We start from the raw sequence: 19,718 nt of genomic DNA on the forward strand, positions 1-19,718 counted from the left end.
TTTTGACAGGACTATATCAAATGTATCTTTCTGATCTGTCTTCTGGTATGATCACTGTATAATTTCTTTATAAAATAAGATATATTACTTTTATTTGGTTATTTGGACTTATTTGATACATTTTTTATGCGTTTTCCCGTTGAATTAAAATTAAAAGGAAAATGTTATCGTCAGAGAATAATAACTGCCTTTTACTTTAACCATACCTGAATGGCTGTCTTTTTATTTCATTGACAAACACAAATATTTTGTGGCTACCAAACACACTTATTAATCATTAGATAAGGCATTTATCTATCAATTGCCCTTTTCCTTCCTCGCAGAAGAAGAGTGACATTGGTTGTGAGCCCACAAGACCTAAGTGTTTGGCAATCATCATCGTAGTGATGCTGAGGGTACGCGCTGATGATGTCATAGCCAGCCAGGTCATGACCCCTGTAACGCAACAAATAGAGACAATCACGAGCTGGTAAAATAACAAGTAGTGTGTGAGGATGTACATCTCACCTCTGTGAGTCCAGGTGTTGCCGTAAGTGACCCACGGTCTCGTTAAGGCCCATTTTTAGGAGGTACGTGCAATTGCCATCTTCTGACTTCACCTTGAGCGTGATGATTTTATGGCCAGAAGAAGGTCTGTCAGAGGTGGGTGTCGTCAGCCTCAGGAAAGTGACAAGATTTATGATCATCACAAATGAGCTTGAGCTTATCCCAGCCTACTTAGAGTGAGAAACGGGGTACACCCTTGACTTTACTCATGAGTCACAACCATACACTCACATCTGCGCATACAGTATGACCATTTAGAGCAGGGGTGTCAAAGTCATTTTAGATTGGGGGCCACATGGAGAAAAATCTACTCCAATGTGGGCCGGACTGGTAAAATCACGGCATGATAACTTAAAAATATAACTTCAGATTGTTTTCTTTGTTTAAAAATAGAACAAGCACATTCTGAAATTGGACAAATCATAATGTTATCGTTGTTGTTGTTTTTTTACACTTACATGTTGCGGTTAATAGTATTCTATCTTTATTTGTTGTTATTTATATTTTCTGAATAAATTATGTGATAATGTTCATCAGTCAACTCATTGGTGTTAATTTTCAATCCATCAAGATAAATTTTTTTTAATCAAAATCAAATTACAGTATGTTATTTATGTAGCTTGATAATTTTCCTTGACTGATGTACTAACATCATGTGGTTTGTTTTGTATCTACAAAGATACAACAAATTGCTATTGCGACATCCAATGGACACATTTAGAACAGCTGTTTCTTTCATTCAAAACTTTTAGGTAAATTCTTATACTTAGCAAACTCATCTCGCGGGTCGTATAAAACCTGTTTGCGGGCCTGATCCGGCTCTCAGGCCGTACGTTTGACTATATGTACAGTATATATTATTTTATAACCTGATGAATACCTGTCCTTGTTTGCTTGCACTGCTGGTGTGTCCACGAGGATCACTGAGTTGCTGTTGCAGATGTTAGATGAACCCTAGAAGAAATATTACATTCTGTATGATCAGCACAATTACTGACAGTAATGACCAGACTGAAAAGCAAATATTACTTGTAAGATTCTGCACACCGAGTCCCTGACGTCAATCACTCGACCCGCCTTTACCACAAATGTGGGCAGCCTTTTCAGGAACTGGTTTGTGCTTAATGCCTTCATACCTGTGAGACAATAAGACATACGCTTGCTCATAAATAATTTCGAAACTATTAATTTTTTTAAAGAGTGCACATTGTAGAACAAACCCCAAGACGACGCCTCTTTTGTCTCGCATACAGTCTGTCCTTTACCAGGAAATGTCTTCCATGGGCGTCTGGGGACAAACTCCTCGTCTCGTCTGTCATGGACCTTATGAAAGAAAAGGTAAAGAAGGTGAACAATGATGTGTTAGCATAAAGTGCGGCCGAGGGATGGGTGCACTACCTCAAAAGGCACACCATCTGGATATCTGCTTTGAAGCTCAGATGGAAAATATCCCTCCATAAAATCCTGCATGCATTGCTGGAAAGACAACCAAAAAAACGAAAAAGTGCTTTTGCAACATTTTCATTTTCATATGTTAAACATCCTTGAAAATAATTCTCTTAGTCCACTTCATGTCAGGTGATTTGATGGGAAGACTTGGAGATTGTTAAATTTATAATGCAAGATTAAAGTGGCTATTCGCAAACTTTACATGCATGAATGCCTAGAGGGCGCTAACTTTCCAAAGTGTTGTAAGCATTCTCTTCGGGCTTTGAGCACATAATGACGTAAACTACATACTTCGCAACACACAAACACGCATTGGCTTTGTTTGTTGTCAGATAATAATAAGGATTTGGCAAAGTTTAGCTACTAACGTATGCAGGATCAAATGGGACAAAATTCAATAAATACATTCTTAAATAAATACTTAATGTCTCATTAAATACTCATAATTAGAATTAGATACATGAAAGTGCCATTTAAATGTGTCATTAATTTATTTCCATCAATCATATATAGCCCTTAATCACAAACACCTCAGAGGGCTTCACAAGCCACAACGACAACCTCAGATTTGAACTAACATTGGAGCAAGAAAAAACTCCAAAAGCCCAAGATTGGAAAAAGAAGAAACCTTGGAAAAGGGCTGCAGATGTGGGGACCTCTTCCCTGGGTGACCAGTTGCAATGGATGCAGAATGGTTCCAATTATTGAATTGTTACATTCATCATAATGTAAAATTAAATTTGATTATTTAATCATTTATTAGTTTTTGATTTGATTAATTATTTCATGATTTTATGATTTATTTAATTCACAGGTGAATAATTTATTTAATTATTTCATGATTTAATTTGTTTTGTGATTTAATTAATTATTTCATGACTTAATGTTCAGTTATTGCTTGATTGGAATAATTATTTCACGATTTAATCAATTATTTGATAACTTGATTATTTCATGAACTTGTGTATCAGCACTTCATGGATTTATTTTGTCTTTCAAACTCAGCCGTCAAAGTCAGTGGGCCGATCCTAACAACACCACTTGTCTGTGGTACTTTGACCAGAGAAGCAGAGGACTACTGGTCGATATTTTTTGTCTGAAAGTGCAAAGAGGTGGGGGTGGGGCGGGGGGTTTGGGTGTAGCCTATCGCAGCTGCATTCAGGCGTGTGCACATATTTATGGGACAAATGATGCTACTTATGATGCTACTGTGCACTTTTTTACAGGGTCTAAAATCTTAATTCTAAAATTAGTGCTGTCGAGTTATATATTTTTTAAATCAATTAATCACGCTTGAATTTTGATTAATCATGATTAATCACAGTAAATTACTTGCTCGCATACCATAACTAACCACAATATTTTGACACCGACAGAGTTGTATGTTTTTTATGTTTTACTAAATATATGTAATTAATTTGCTCAGAACTTGGTAACAGTTTTATCTAAAGTCTGTGTCCTGATCAGATAAGGTAAAGTTAAAATAAAAATTCAGTGGGTGATTGATCTGCATATATACATGATGACTGCAATATTTTTTGTGACTCATTAAATTTGACAGCTCTAAAAAAAAGATTCCAAAGTTGTTATGTCGCTCCGCCAAGACCAGTCTTGAGTACCTGGGTGCTGTCCTCCTGGTAGGATCGGAAAGGTCCTTCAAACATTACAATGCCATTTTTGTAGAGCCTCAGTTGCACAGGATCCTTCCGAGCCAACTGTGCCCCCCTGCGTGTGGATTGTATGAATGATTCACCCTCTCCTGCCAGGATATTCAGCTCCTTGATCCTCTTTAGCACCAAGTCAAAATCCAAGTGGAAATTCCTGGCCCCTGAGTCCCCTGTAAGGAGAATCATTCACCCTGCATGTTTAAGGCAAATGCTAGTTACCAGGTAGAGAACTGTACCTGTAAGTGAGCTTGTTTGCACTGCTGCATCACCTTGCTTCTTGTCCCCCACCCAAATCAAACCATAGTCATTGAGGAAGCTCTGTAGGCGGCAAAATAGAAATGACTAAATGACACATTGGGAACTATTTGATGGAAACAACTCACCACCATTTCATCCACTTGGTGCTGCAGCTGTTGGGACTTTCTCTTAAGGCTGCAGCAGCTTTCAACATCGCCACTTTCTAAATCAAATATCATAAACAAATCTGTTTTCTTCATGCTTCCATAAAGTCCTGAGTGCTGAGTACCTGACTTTTCGTGAGCCTTCAGTTGCTCCTTCAACAATGAAATTGTGTGTTCCTTCCAAAGAATAAATAAATAGTAACACGAGTAAGACGTTTCTGTGGTTCTTCAGGTGAAAGTGAGAGTTCACCTTTTGCACCATCTCTTCTTTCTGGCTTCTAACCTTCCTCTCCAGCCAGGTAATTCGCTGCATCATGGCAGACATCAGCATACCATCGCTTGAGGAAGCACCTTTGGTATAACCGTAGAGTAGTACACATTAATACACACTCATAATCAAGTCGCTGTGTGAAGTGTAAATCAAAGGGAAGTTGTAATACATTTTTTCACCACTTGTGGTAGTAATGACAATATCAAACAAACAGAAGAAGTCTGGAGCTAAAGTCATAGAGAGTTTCTTTAGCGCAAAAGTTATAACTACGGGGGTGAAGCAGAATTTTCGATTGCACCTACATTTTATTGACAGTTTAGTTCAGAAACATATTGGTTATTAATGTTGTTAATTTATTTTAGCACAACATAATTGTAAGTACATTTATTTTCCGTCAGTTATTTATGAGTCCTTACTTTTACAGTATATTTGGTTAGGACTTATTTAGCTTGACCTAAACCTAAGATTTGTGTGTTAAATTAATGGTTTCATATCATTTGACAAGGTTGTAAACCGTAAGTAAGTTAGATTTAATGATTAAATATGATTAAAATCAAGAGTAAGATTACCAATTCAGTGTTAATATTTTGGTGGGCCGCGGGCCCCTCTGTACTGGAAAAGTTTGGCCCTGAAGAACCCCTGTCCTATTAATTTCGCCACACCTAGTGTGTGTGACAATCATTAGTACTTTAACTTTAACTTTAACTAAGTCAAAAGTGGTACTATTTAAGGCTCAACTAAAATGTTCCGGACAAATATGCTTTAAATATCCAACAAAAATGGGAAGTCTAACCACTATAATGATGTCAGAAAATGGTATAATATATTTTATTTGTTTCAGACATACTATTTTTTTTTTTTGTCCTGTCCATCTTTTCAGGCAAATCATATAGTTGATGTAGATGCCCATATCGGCCGTACAAATTTGCTTTACAAAAGAGAAGTGTGGGATACTTCTCTTGTTGTCTTATTTGTATTTGATTTAAATAAATGTATTTATATTATCATTTGGTGCAGCCGGGCCGGAGCAGGAGGGGATAGAAAGAGAAAAAAAGGAAGACAGAGGGGGGAATTGTGGGGACAAGAGGGGGATAAGACAGAGAGACAAAAACAACAACAGCAAACACAACAATAACAACAACAACAACAACAACAACAATAGAGCAACATCAGCAAATACGATATGTACAAACATGATGGTAAAAGTGATAGCAAAGAAGCAGTTAGTGAAATAAATAATAATACAGAAATGACAATGACCATTATTACACTACAAATGGAGCAATACATATACCAATAGAAATAGCGCTATTGATAAAGAATAACACCAATAATTTACCTATATTATCAACAATACAGTTGTTCAAATGCAACAATACATATATGTAATGATAACTAGAGATACAAAAGAAAGCAGAAAAATGGAGGGGAAGAAAAAGAAGCCTGCTATATTAACCTTGTAGATTGTTATAATAAATATAGGTTAAGCTTTGTCAGTGTGCCATGTGTAACCCAGTTTACCTTAGGGTAACAACGTTAATTTATGTTTAATGAAACATGATTATATGCATGAATGTATGTATGTATATTTACTTGTATATGTAGTTAGTGCATATGCCTCACAATACAAAGGTCCTGAGTATTCCTGAGTTCAATCCCGGGCTCGGGATCTTTCTGTGTGGAGTTTGCATGTTCTCTCCGTGACTGCGTGGGTTCCCTCCGGGTACTCCGGCTTCCTCCTACCTCCAAAAACATGCACTTGGGGATAGGTTGATTGGCAACACTAAACTGGCCCTAGTGTGTGAATGTGAGTGTGAGTGTGGTCTGTCTATCTGTGTTGGCCCTGTGATGAGGTGGCGACTTGTCCAGGGTGTACACCGCCTTCTGCCCGAATGCAGCTGAGATAGGCTCCAGCACCCCCCGCGACCCCAAAAGGGACAAGCGGTAGAAAATGGATGGATGGATGTACAGTATGTGTATATGTATGTTTGTACAGTGAATGTATATATACAGTATGGATATATGTATGTTTGTACAATGTGTGTGTGGCTGTACGAACTTTGAGTATGTAGTTATGTACTGTATTTGTGTATGTATGTGTGAGCGTAGGTACCTATGTATGTATGAATAACGGTGTGTATGTGAGTATATATGTGTATTTGTATGTACAATATATTTGATTCCCAGTGTGTGTGGGAGCCAGAGTATGGCCCCAGCCACCCAGAGAGCCCAAACCACAAACAGTAGGTGTGGTGCCCAGGGAACAAGGGACCACCGGCCCCACGCAGCCAGGCTGGCCAGCGACAGGAACCCCAGAGCCCGGCCCACCGTGCCGCCCGGAAGAGCCAGGAGCAGGCCACAGACAGACGCGCACGGCAGAGGACAAGGCACGGGAGAAGCAAGGGACAGCCAGACCTCAAGCCAGCGAGAGACCACACCCCACACGGGCAGAAAGGCGGGACGCCCCGCCCGAGGGGCCCAGAGACTCCCCGCAACCGGACAGGAAGACCGCCCCCGCCCCACCAGCAACCGGGCCCCCACGAGCCCACCCCCCCCACACCCCGGAGAGCATGGCGCGGCCCTCCCCAGGCCACCCCACCCAAGTCGGCCGCCGCAGGACCGCCCAGCATGGGGCCACGGGAACCACGCACCCCACCCACAGGGACCCCAACAATGGTGATGGAACAACCAGCAACCGCCCTGTCGAATCCCTCCCTCAGGGGGGTGATTCGACAGGGCGGTAGCTGGTTGAAAAATAAAAAATAAATATAATAATAATAAAATATATATTAAAAATAATAATATACATATATATATAAAAAAGAGAATTAAAAGAAGATCACAGACACGCTGACACACAAGGTCATTACCCCAGCAGCTGGCCGACTTGCAGCACCTCGGAATACCTTGCAGCACCAAGCTACCACAAAAGACGCGGGGACTAGACCCAGCAGGCCCCAACCAAGATGGGCACCCGGAAGGGATGGACTGCGGGAACTAGGAGCCAGTTTCAGACATACTTAACAATAGGTATATGAATCTTACAACAACTCACAATTTGATTGTGATTCTTGGGGTGACGATTCGAGTCAGAAACAATTCAGGATTCAAACTGATTCTCACAATATATTATTTGGTAAAAAAAAAAAGAAAAGAAGAGATAATGAAACCTTTTCAAAACAGGTTACAGTTTGCAAAAGCCCCTCTACTGACATATTACGCTTATGCGCAGGAAGAAAGCGTGGAGATGGCCTGAAAAAGTGTTTAATAGAATTGGCTTAAATAAGAACCAAGATTTTTTTTGGGCAGCCCTACTTAACCAGTTACATTAAAGAACATCACATAGTTAGATTTGCAGAATGTATTATGCCCGAAAAGAAGTAGGAAGAAGCAGAGTTTATTAATCCACACCCTTCACCATGTCTACTGATGATTCCGTTTTAAATAAGACAAGTGCTTATGCAGTGTTAAGAAAATGTTAACTTTGATTAGAAATGAGTTCTGTCAAACATTTATTTAAAAAATAATTATATAAAAATATAATATATAATATATAATATATAATATTATATAAAAATATAATATAATAATATAATATATCAGTATATATTTTATACTGTATATACAAAATGTAAATATTACATAGTATATGTTATGTTTTATATTGCTATTATGGTACATTTTTTGTCTACTGTATACCAGTATTATCCTTTCCATCCTTGCCCTTTCCATCCTTTGTAACTGAGCTACTGTGTGGAACAATTTCCCCTGTGGATCAATAAAGTTTGTCTAAGTCTAAGTTTGGGCCTGAAACTATACATCCATCCATTTTCTACCGCTTGTCCCTTTCGGGGTAGCGGGGGGTGCTGGAGCCTATCTCAGCTGCATTCGGGCAGTAGGCGGGGTACACCCTGGACACGTTGCCACCTCATCATAGGGCCAACACAGATAGACAGACAACATTCACACTCACATTCACACACTAGGGCCAATTTAGTGTTGCCAAGGTGCATGTCTTTGGAAGTGGGAGGAAGCCGGAGTACCTGGAGGGAACCCACGCAGTCTAGGGGAGAACATGCAAACTCCACACAGAAAGATCCCGAGCGCAGGATCAAACCCAGGACCTTCGTATTGTGATGCAGACGCACTAATCCCTCTTCCACCGCGCTGCCATTATTTCATTAACAATTTTAGGAAACTGGAATTGTTAACAAAATGCTATTTTTCAAGTGTTTACATCAGTGTTGCCAAGGTGCATGTCTTTGGAGGTGGGAGGAAGCCGGAGTACCCGGAGGGGAACCCACGCAGTCACAGGGAGAACATGCAAACTCCACACACTAATTCATTTCTTATGGGATAAAAACTCTAAAAGACTCATTAAATTAGGGGTGGGGGGTCCTTTGGTCCCTTTGCCGAATGAGCATCAGCTGACGATGTGACACAATGAAAGCTATTTGGAACTTTATTGTTTAACATCCAGTATTCTTTCAGCGTACGGTTTTCCAACAAAAGCGCTGGATAAACCTGCACTGCATCATAGCTGTCTCTAATATTTTGCTGTATATAAAAACTAAGACCATTACATTCCAAATACAGCTCTTCTATTAAAACACATCTGATTGTTTTTTTCTTACCTTTGATTTGTGTTTTTGAACTGGTTGTGTCAACATCACTGGGTTGAGTGGGACTGGCCACAGCAAGACTTGGATTACCTTGAAATGTTGAATAGGAACAAAAGAGTCCATGAATCTGCGGTGCATTTTGTGATGGTGTGTGACCTGCAGCGTAATTACCTGGTGATACAGGCTCCCTGAAAGGCCTTTGATTTTGGCCCCTAGAGGTCAAAGACACTTCAAACAATCAATGTGTCCGACTTGTCATAATAAAACTCACTGCAGTTGAATTGCAGGTGGGACATTCAACATGAACCTGCTTTTCAAAACACTTCTGTGGAATATGCTGTAGACCAGTGTTTTTCAACCAGTGTGCCGTGAGATACAGTCTGGTGTGCCATGGGAGATTATATATTCACCTAAATGGGTTACAAATATTTTTTGCAATCCAGTTATTGTTGTCTGCAAATAAAGTGCTGTTGTTGAGTGTCAGTGCTGTCTAGAGCTAGGCAGCATAACCGTGTAATACTCTTCCATATCAGTAGGTGGTAACCGGTAGGTAATTGCTTTGTAGATGTCGGGAACACATTGTGTAAGACGATGATGGTTTGTCGTGATCACAATATGCAGACGACAGTGGGAGGCAACATGCAGGTAAAAAAGTATCTAATGCTTAAACCAAAAATAAACAAAAGGTGAGTGCCCCTAAGAAAAGGCATTAAAGCTTCTCACTGCTCCCCTCACCTCCCAGGGGGTGATCAAAGGTGATGGGTCAAATGCAGAGAATAATTTCGCCACACCTAATGTGTGTGTGACAATCATTGGTACTTTAATTTTAACTTTAACTTTAACTTTAAAGCGGCTTTGAAGTACGAAACTAAAACTGAACTGGCTACTTTGTAAACAAAAACAGACTGCTGGACGACAGCAAAGACTTACAGCGTGTGGAGCAAAGACGGCGTCCACAAAGTACATCCGTACATGACATGACAATCAACAATGTCCCCACAAAGAAGTATAGCATCCACACAACTGAAATAGTCTTGATTGCTCAAACAAAGCAGATGCAGAGAATAGCGCTCAAAAGAAGACATGAAACTGCTACAGGAAAACACCAACAAAACGGGAAAAGCCACCAAAATAGGAGCGCAAGACAAGAACTAAAACACTACACACAGGAAAACAGCAAAAAACTCAAAATAAGTCACGGCGTGATGTGACAGGTCGTGACAGTACACCTACTTTGAGACAAGAGCTATAGTGGTTCTGATTCATGGTTGGTTTTGGTTTTAAATCATATCCAACAATTGCGACAACGACTTTTTACTGTCAATATTGGCTGCTGAGTTTCATTTATGAATGATTTCTGCTGGTGGTGTGCCTCCGGATTTTTTCAACACAAAAAATGTGCCTCGGCTCAAAAAAGGTTGAAAAACACTGATGTTTTCACCTTATACCAAATGGTGTGAAATGCAATTGTTATGATGTAATATTTTCAGATTAGCACTTCACCATAAACCTGTGTGAAATCATTTGCTAAATATACATAATTTAAGAATACTGCAGTTACTATTTTTGCTTTTACTGTGATGGGGTAAAAACAATCAGGACAAGTGACCTATTTTCCCGGAAGTCTCTTGGCGCTCGTAGCATCTACGGATTGTAAATATGTTAGCTTTGGCAAGTCTTTTTATTTACTCACCGTCTGGCATTTTCACTTTCACATTGGAGTGGAGCGCGTCTAGTTTTCTTTAACATCGATAAAGGCGAACTCATGACTGCACTGTGAGGTTTTTTTTTAACGATGTTTGGCGTCTGTTACCAACAGCAACACCGAACCCGGAAGTACTAACCTCTCATCACACGCTACTATATATATTTTTTTTGGTTTATTTTTACAAATCTATTTTTTATAAATATTATCATTCACGACTTATTTTCTTAAAGTCAACTACAATAAAGTGGAATGTAATCTCCTGAATTTACACAAATAAAAGCCAACAGCAACACAGAACCATCTCTTCACGCGCCGCTATATATTTTTTATCTTATCTTATCTTTATTTTTTTAATCACTTTTATCATCGATTTTTACACACATTGATATTCGTAATTTGTATTTTTAAAGCCAACAATACAATAAAGTGGAATATATCTCCTGAATTTAAACTAATAAGAAAAAGCCAAAATAGGGTTGCAGTATGTCCATACAACAAGAATGGCTTTGAATAATTTCTCATGTATATATTAAATATGGTGAAAAACATAAAATAGAACTAAATACTAAATGTACTGACCATGGACGTGTGGATAGTGGAGATGGGCGATAGTGCAGATTTTTAGATTACTTCGATACTAAGTAAAAATTGTATAGCACTATACTGACACCGATACTTTATCATTGAATGATTTTGTGATTTCGCCTTTAATTTGTTGACCATGATTATAATAACTACAAAAAAATAGGCAAATAATGTCATCAACTTTACAATTTAGTATACATATATTACAATATTATGCAAAATGTAACAATATAAACACAAAATGATTACTTTACACACATTTTTGAGAAAAATAAATTCAGTCGTACAAAATAACTAATAAAAAGAGTTTGTACACAATACAACAATATATGAATATAATAATATCAATGCAACAAAAACATAAAAACAAAGTTTTTTAGTGCATGGGTGATCATTCTGTATTCATTACTTTTTGTTCAATTGATTATACATTTATTGCTTATGAGAAAAGTGCTTCAAAATAAAATACGTTATTAAAATGACAGTATTACTATTTTATTATTATGAAAGAAAACTCCAATCCAATATAGATAACATTGGCCTCTTTACTGTATAGCACTATGCTGACACCGAAACTTTATCATTGAATGATTTTGTGATTTCGCCTTTAATTTGTTGACCATGATAACCACACAAAATTAGGCAAACAATGATATAAACTTTACGATTTAGTATACATATTTTACAATATAATGTAAAATGTAACAATCTAAACACCAAATGATTACTTTTTATTACACACATTTTTGAGAAAAATACATTTAGTCATATAAAATAACTAAAAAAAGAGTTTGTAAACAATAGAGCAATATATGAATATAATAATATCAACGCAACAATAACATAAAAACAACTTTTTTCAGTGCGTGGGTGATCATTCTGTATTAATTGCTTTTTTTGTTCAATTAATTATACATGTATTGCTTATGAGAAAAGTGCTTCAAAATAAAATACATTATTAAAATTACATTATTATTTTTTTATTATTACGAAAGAAAACTCAAACCCAACATAGATAACATTGGCCTCATAGCACTATATGCTGATACTGATACTGATACTTTATCATTGAGTGATTTCGCCTTTAATTTGTTGACCATGATTATAATAACTACAAAAAATTAGGCAAATAATTTGATCAACTTTACAATTTAGTATACATATATTACAATATAATGTAAAATGTAACAATATAAACCACATTTTTGGGGAAAATAAATTCAGTCGTACAAAACAACTAAAAAAAAGGGAACAAGGCTTTCAATGCTTTCTGACTTTGTAAACAATAGAACAATATATGAATACAATAATATCAACGCAACAAAAACATAGAAAACACTTTTTTCTGTGAATGTGTGATAATGCAGTATTTATTGCTTTTTTGTTCAATTAATTATACGTTTATTGCTTATGAGAAAAGCGCTTTAAAATAAAATACATTATTAAAATCACATTATTATTTTATTATTATGAAAGAAAACTCCAATCCAATATAGATAACATTGGCATCTTTACTGTATAGCATGCTGATACCGATACTTTATCATTGAAAGATTTTGTGATTTCGCCTTTAATTTGTTGACCATGATTATAATAACTAGCCCTTTGAGACACTTGTGATTTAGGGCTATATAAATAAACATTGATTGATTGATTGATTGAAAAAAATTGGCAAATAATGTCAACAACTTTACAATTTAGTATACATTTATTACAATATAATGTAAAATGTAACAATATAAACCCAAAATGGTTACTTTTTACTACACACATTTTTGGGGAAAATAAATTCAGTCGTACAAAACAACTAAAAAAAAGGGAACAAGGCTTTCAATGCTTTCTGACTTTGTAAACAATAGAACAATATATGAATATAATAATATCAACGCTACAAAAACATAGAAAACACTTTTTTCAGTGAATGGGTGATAATGTAGTATTTATTGCTTTTTTGTTAAATTAATTATACGTTTATTTCTTATAAAAAAGTGCTTCAAAATAAAATACATTATTAAAATTACATTATTATTTTATTATTATGAAAGAAAACTCCAATCCAGTATAGATCCAATATTTGAAATGATCCACCCACGCATAGTAGACCGTTCTTGTTTTGTCCAAAGGACGGCGCCATTTCTGTACTGCAACGCATTTAAAGCTTGGAGGGCTTATCTGATCAAAATGATGAAACACAATTAAGTCATATGGGCACAAGATGGCGGCATTCTTCATCCCGTGTCGTACTGTGCGCGATACTGTGGATCGGCCATTATAGTCGACTGTGTGCAGCCTCAGCAGCAGCGGACAGGCCCATGGCGGCATGGAGGAGGTGGGGGATGCCAGCCGCACATCCATCATCCAGCCGGCGCGACTAGGCAGATCCGGGTGGGCTATGGCGGCACCCACCGCTCGCTTGGACGACGCTTGGCCGAATGTGGGAGCAGATCAGCCGCTGAAAAGCTGCGCGTCCGCCGCTGCGACGCTGCCCCTGGATGGTAGCGATGGCACTGAGGATGATGATGCCGGGCTGGAGCCTCTAGAGCACGGACGCAACAGCACGTCTCCCGGGGAAAGCAAGTCCATGCAGGATCCGGTGGACCATTTCGACGAGACTTTGTCCTTTTGCTTCGGGGATGTGAGCACATTGGCGGCCAACGCCGACTTAGTGACGGACGTCTGCCAGGACACGCTTCTACAGGGGGACGAGTGAGTGTTGTTGTTGTTGTTGTTGTTGTTGTTGTTGTTGGCCTGTGTCTTCTATCGTCTCGATCATGTTGAAATCAAATTGCTACGTCTTTTATATTGCCTGTTCAGTGCATTGATGCTATTTAATGAAAAAAAAAAACCTTAATCTTAAAATGGTGTCCAAGGTGCGGCGCATGGGGGCCATTTGCGGCCCATAACTAAGATAAACAAAGTGACTTGCGCAATGATCTGATTGCATGTTCAAAACAATTTAAAATATTGATGCTGAGATAGGCTCCAGCAACCCCCCGCGACCCCGAAAGGGACAAGCGGTAGAAAATGGATCGATGTAAACTAAGGGTGTGGGCAAAAATCGATTCGAATTCGAATCGCGATTCTCACGTTGTGCGATTCAGAATCGATTCTCATATTTAAAAAATGTATTTTATTTTTTTAATTTAAAACATTTTTTTTTAAATTTTCTTTTAATTTTTTAAATTAATCAATCCAACAAAACAATACACAGCAATACCATAACAATGCAATCCAATTCCAAAACCAAACCCGACCCAGCAACACTCAGAACTGCAATAAACAGAGCAATTGAGAGGAGACACAAACACGACACAGAACAAACCAAAAGTAGTGAAACAAAAATTAATATTATCAACAACAGTATCAATATCAGTTACAATTTCAACATAGCAGTGATTAAAAATCCCTCATTGACATTATCATTAGACATTTCGACACAGAACAAACCAAAAGTAGTGAAACAAAAATGAATATTATCAATAACAGTATCAATATTAGTTACAATTTCAACATAGCAGTGATTAAAAATCCCTCATTGACATTATCATTAGACATTTATATAAAAAAAAAAGAACAATAGTGTCACAGTGGCTTACACTTGCATCGCATCTCATAAGCTTGACAACAGACTGTGTCCAATATTTTCACAAAGATAAAATAAGTCATATTTTTGGTTCATTTAATAGTTAAAACAAATGTACATTATTGCAATCAGTTGATAAAACATTGTCCTTTACAATTATAAAAGCTTTTTACAAAAATCTACTACTCTGCTTTGCATGTCAGCAGATGGAGTAGATCCTGTTGAAATCCTATGTATTGAATGAATAGAGAATCCTTTTGAATCGGGAAAAAATCGTTTTTGAATCGAGAATCGTGTTGAATTGGGAAAAAAAAATCGATTTTGAATCGAATCGTGACCTCAAGAATCGACATTGAATCGAATCGTGGGACACCCAAAGATTCACAGCCCTAATGTACACACTTGAAAAATAGCATTTTGTTAACAATTCCAGTTTCTTAAAATTGTTAATGAAATAATGGCAGCACGGTGTGAGAGGGGTTAGTGCGTCTGCCTCACAATACGAAGGTCCTGGGTTCGATCCTGCGCTCGGGATCTTTCTGTGTGGAGTTTGCATGTTCTCCCCGTGACTGGGTGGGTTCCCTCCGGGTAGTCCGGCTTCCTCCCACCTCCAAAGACATGCACCTGGGGATAGGTTGATTGGCAACACTAAATGGTCCCTAGTGTGTGAATGTGAGTGTGAATGTTGTCTGTCTATCTGTGTTGGCCCTGTGATGAGGTGGCGACTTGTTCAGGGTGTACCCCGCCTTCCGCCCGAATGCAGCTGAGATAGGCTCCAGCACCCCACCCGACCCCGAACGGGACAAGCGGTAGAAAATGGATGGATGGATAATGAAATACAATGATTGAACCCGTTGGTGGACACCGGCGATGAGGGATGCCGTCAAGCTGAAGAAGGAGTCCTATCGGGTTCTTTTGGCTCATAGGACTCCTGAGGCAGCGGACAGGTACCGACAGGCGAAGCGGTGTGCGGCTTCGGCGGTCGCGGGGGAAAAAACTCGGACATGGGAGGAGTTCGGGGAAGCCATGGAAAACGGCTTCCGGACGGCTTCGAAGCGATTCTGGACCACCATCCGCCGCCTCAGGAAGGGGAAGCAGTGCACTATCAACACCGTGTATGGTGAGGATGGTGTTCTGCTGACCTCGACTGCGGATGTTGTGGATCGGTGGAGGGAATACTTCGAAGACCTCCTCAATCCCACCAACACGTCTTCCTATGAGGAAGCAGTGCCTGGGGAATCTGTGGTGGGCTCTCCTATTTCTGGGGCTGAGGTTGCTGAGGTAGTTAAAAAGCTCCTCGGTGGCAAGGCCCCGGGGGTGGATGAGATCCGCCCAGAGTTCCTTAAGGCTCTGGATGTGTGGGGCTGTCTTGGTTGACAAGACTCTGCAGCATCGCGTGGACATCGGGGGCGGTACCTCTGGATTGGCAGACCGGGGTTGTGGTTCCTCTCTTTAAGAAGGGGAACCGGAGGGTGTGTTCTAACTATCGTGGGATCACACTCCTCAGCCTTCCCGGTAAGGTCTATTCAGGTGTGCTGGAGAGGAGGCTACGCCGGATAGTCGAACCTCGGATTCAGGAGGAAAAGTGTGGTTTTCGTCCTGGTCGTGGAACTGTGGACCAGCTCTATACTCTCTGCAGGGTCCTTGAGGGTGCATGGGAGTTTGCCCAACCAGTCTACATGTGTTTTGTGGACTTGGAGAAGGCATTCGACCGTGTCCCTCGGGAAGTCCTGTGGGGAGTGCTCAGAGAGTATGGGGTATCGGACTGTCTGATTGTGGCAGTCCGCTCCCTGTATGATCAGTGCCAGAGTTTGGTCCGCATTGCCGGCAGTAAGTCGGACACGTTTCCAGTGAGAGTTGGACTCCGCCAAGGCTGCCCTTTGTCACCGATTCTGTTCATAACTTTTATGGACAGAATTTCTAGGCGCAGTCAAGGCGTTGAGGGGATCTGGTTTGGTGGCTGCAGGATTAGGTCTCTGCTTTTTGCAGATGATGTGGTCCTGATGGCTTCATCTGGCCAGGATCTTCAGCTCTCGCTGGATCGGTTCGCAGCTGAGTGTGAAGCGACTGGGATGAGAATCAGCACCTCCAAGTCCGAATCCATGGTTCTCGCCCGGAAAAGGGTGGAGTGCCACCTCCGGGTTGCGGAGGAGACCCTGCCCCAAGTGGAGGAGTTCAAGTACCTCAGAGTCTTGTTCACGAGTGAGGGAAGAGTGGATCGTGAGATCGACAGGCGGATCGGTGCGGCGTCTTCAGTAATGCGGACGCTGTATCGATCCGTTGTGGTGAAGAAGGAGCTGAGCCGGAAGGCAAAGCTCTCAATTTACCGGTCGATCTACGTTCCCATCCTCACCTATGGTCATGAGCTTTGGGTTATGACCGAAAGGACAAGATCACGGGTACAAGCGGCCGAAATGACTTTCCTCCGCCGGGTGGCGGGGCTCTCCCTTAGAGATAGGGTGAGAAGCTCTGCCATCCGGGGGGAGCTCAAAGTAAAGCCGCTGCTCCTCCACATCGAGAGGAGCCAGATGAGGTGGTTCGGGCATCTGGTCAGGATGCCACCCGAACGCCTCCCTAGGGAGGTGTTTAGGGCACGTCCGACCGGTAGGAGGCCACGGGGAAGACCCAGGACACGTTGGGAAGAATATGTCTCCCGGCTGGCCTGGGAACGCCTCGGGATCCCCCGGGAGGAGCTGGACGAAGTGGCTGGGGAGAGGGAAGTCTGGGCTTCCCTGCTTAAGCTGCTGCCCCCGCGACCCGACCTCGGATAAGCGGAAGCAGATGGATGGATGGAAAAGCGACCTATTATGCAAAACCAAATGTTCTTACCCATCGGTACCTGCTTTTGTGTATTTGGAATCTGTGACGATCTGTCACTTCATCTCTGTTTGTGCTTCCTTGTTTTGTGTTTATTTCTTGTCAGCACTCTCATTTTGTTACATTTCCTGCATGTCTCCCTGAGCGCTGTTTTCCCCTCACCTGCTGTTGATTGGTAGGCTTCTATTTATGCCTGCCTCGCCGGCTCCTCAGCGCTCGAGGATTGCTTATTGTTTGAGAACCTCTGTTGTGTACATGACTGTTTCCTTCTCTCTTTTGAGTATATTAAAATCATCTTACCTGCTCGTCATTCTCCTGGTTCCTGCATCTTGGGGTCACTACAACTGCAGCCATGCGAGTTCCTAACAGAATCTGCACAAGTCCCAAAAATATGAACTCAAACCATGATGGCATGGTCGTAGATATTTATAAAATGATCTTGCCTTCCTTCGTACTTCCTCCAAACAAGCCGTTAGGAATTTGCTGTCAGCAGCAGACGTCAGTATGCAGATTACCCATGAATGGTATATATTTACCCTAAGTGCTTTGCGCGAGTTCGCAATTGTAGTCCGACGCTGTGGTCAAAAAATATCTTATTTTCCTCTATTCCCTTGTTTTGGGGCAGACTGGCTTGTACATTCATATGCATCCTGCGCTGTTTCTAAAAAAAAAAAAAAAGTAGTGTATAGTTCTAACTTATATCTGTCAGTATAGACACCATAGGGGAGCGGTAAAAGCTACAACATCCATCCATCCATTTTCTACCGCTTGTCCCTCTTGGGGTCGCGGGGGTGCTGGAGCCTATCCCAGCTGCACTCGGGCGGAAGGCTTGGTACACCCTGGACAAGTCGCCAGCTCATCCCAGGGCCAACACAGATAGACAGACAACATTCACGCTCACATTCACACACTAGGGCCAATTTAGTGTTGCCAATCAACCTATGGCAGACGGAAAGAAGACATAGTCAAAGTGGAGGCACGTAAATAAGACTGAAGAGACAGCCAAATAGCGGCTTGAAGATGGTCTGTAAAACATTTTGACCAAAGAACCACCATTACATTTTATGTAGACTGAAAGCGTTATAATGTAGAAAAAAAACATGAAATTAGCTCTTTAAGTCATTTAGAAATGTTATATTTTTATGTACTCCTTATCCTACCAATACTTTATATGCATTTTCTTAAAAAATAAAAGAAAGAGTCGTGTCCCTGAGTTCTCACTCAGTCCTGTTATGCTAATACAGGAAGTTGCATCATTAAGATCATTCACTGATATATTTTTCTGTATATGCCATTGTAGTATTGATATTTTTGGTTTATTTAGTCATTTGCAGTGTTGGGTTAGTTACTGAAAACCAGTAACTCGTTATAGTTACTAGTTACTTCATTTCAAAAGTAACTCAATTACTAACTCAGTTACTTACACCAAAAAGTAATGCGTTACTTTGAAAAGTAATTATTTAGTTACTTCTTTTTTTCTTCTTTTTTTTAAAGCTTCCATGAATGCCCTTTTAGCCTTCATTTCAGTACTGTTATTGCACTGGAGAATAATACAATGTGTTGATCAACTTGACATGCATTTGCATCACTGAACTCTGCTAAGCAATGTGGTCTACATACAACACACAAACACAAAGATATGTTACAAAGGCCAATTTGTTTCTGGCCAGAACAAATTGACAAAACTATTTTAAATAGCTGCAACATAACATACATAAGTAACAAACAGCATAATAACAACATAGCTGTAAAGCAAGAAAGGCCCGGGTACTCCGGCTTCCTCCTACCTCCAAAGACATGCACCTGGGGATAGGTTGATTGGCAACACTAAACTGGCCCTAGTGTGTGAATGTGAGTGTGAGTGTGGTCTGTCTATCTGTGTTGGCCCTGTGATGGGTGGGGACTTGTCCAGGGTGTACCCCGCTTCCCGCCCGAATGCAGCTGAGATAGGCTCCAGCGACCCCGAAAGGGACAAGCGGTAAAAAATGGATGGATGGATGGAGATTGAAGTTGTTATTTAGTCAGGTTTGGGACAGGTGTGCTGCTGGTGTAGCCACAGTGTGCACGTC

At 40.2% G+C, this 19,718-nt stretch overlaps 2 protein-coding genes across 7 annotated transcripts in view; one reads left to right on the top strand and one right to left on the bottom strand.

Annotated features, from left to right (window-relative positions):
- Nucleotides 1-290: 290 nt before the first annotated feature.
- Nucleotides 291-4,376, bottom strand: LOC133659646 (UBX domain-containing protein 11-like). The gene is made up of 11 exons (XM_062062230.1): nucleotides 4,314-4,376; nucleotides 4,189-4,240; nucleotides 4,046-4,122; nucleotides 3,899-3,980; nucleotides 3,615-3,832; nucleotides 1,945-2,022; nucleotides 1,767-1,869; nucleotides 1,576-1,682; nucleotides 1,427-1,500; nucleotides 508-657; nucleotides 291-435 (listed from the first exon to the last, which is right to left on the bottom strand). Exons 1-11 carry the CDS (start codon nucleotides 4,374-4,376, stop codon nucleotides 291-293), a joined length of 1,149 nt encoding a protein of 382 aa, XP_061918214.1.
- Nucleotides 4,377-13,369: 8,993 nt separating this feature from the next.
- Nucleotides 13,370-19,718, top strand: part of fez2a (fasciculation and elongation protein zeta 2a) — a 30,475-nt gene continuing 24,126 nt past the window's right edge. For 3 of the 6 annotated variants that reach the window (XR_009827755.1, XR_009827754.1, XR_009827756.1), the window contains exon 1: nucleotides 13,371-13,955. Coding sequence is in view for 3 of the 6 variants with exons in the window: in XM_062063062.1 (XP_061919046.1) it covers nucleotides 13,570-13,955 (386 nt within the window). In the remaining 3 variants the exon portion in view is untranslated. Of the gene's footprint in view, nucleotides 13,956-19,718 lie in introns of all 6 variants that reach the window. The other 3 variants (XM_062063062.1, XM_062063064.1, XM_062063063.1) reach the window with 3 other exon arrangements.

The sequence above is a fragment of the Entelurus aequoreus genome, linkage group LG11, assembly GCF_033978785.1.
Source record: "Entelurus aequoreus isolate RoL-2023_Sb linkage group LG11, RoL_Eaeq_v1.1, whole genome shotgun sequence".
In the NCBI taxonomy this organism is placed as follows: domain Eukaryota; kingdom Metazoa; phylum Chordata; class Actinopteri; order Syngnathiformes; family Syngnathidae; genus Entelurus; species Entelurus aequoreus.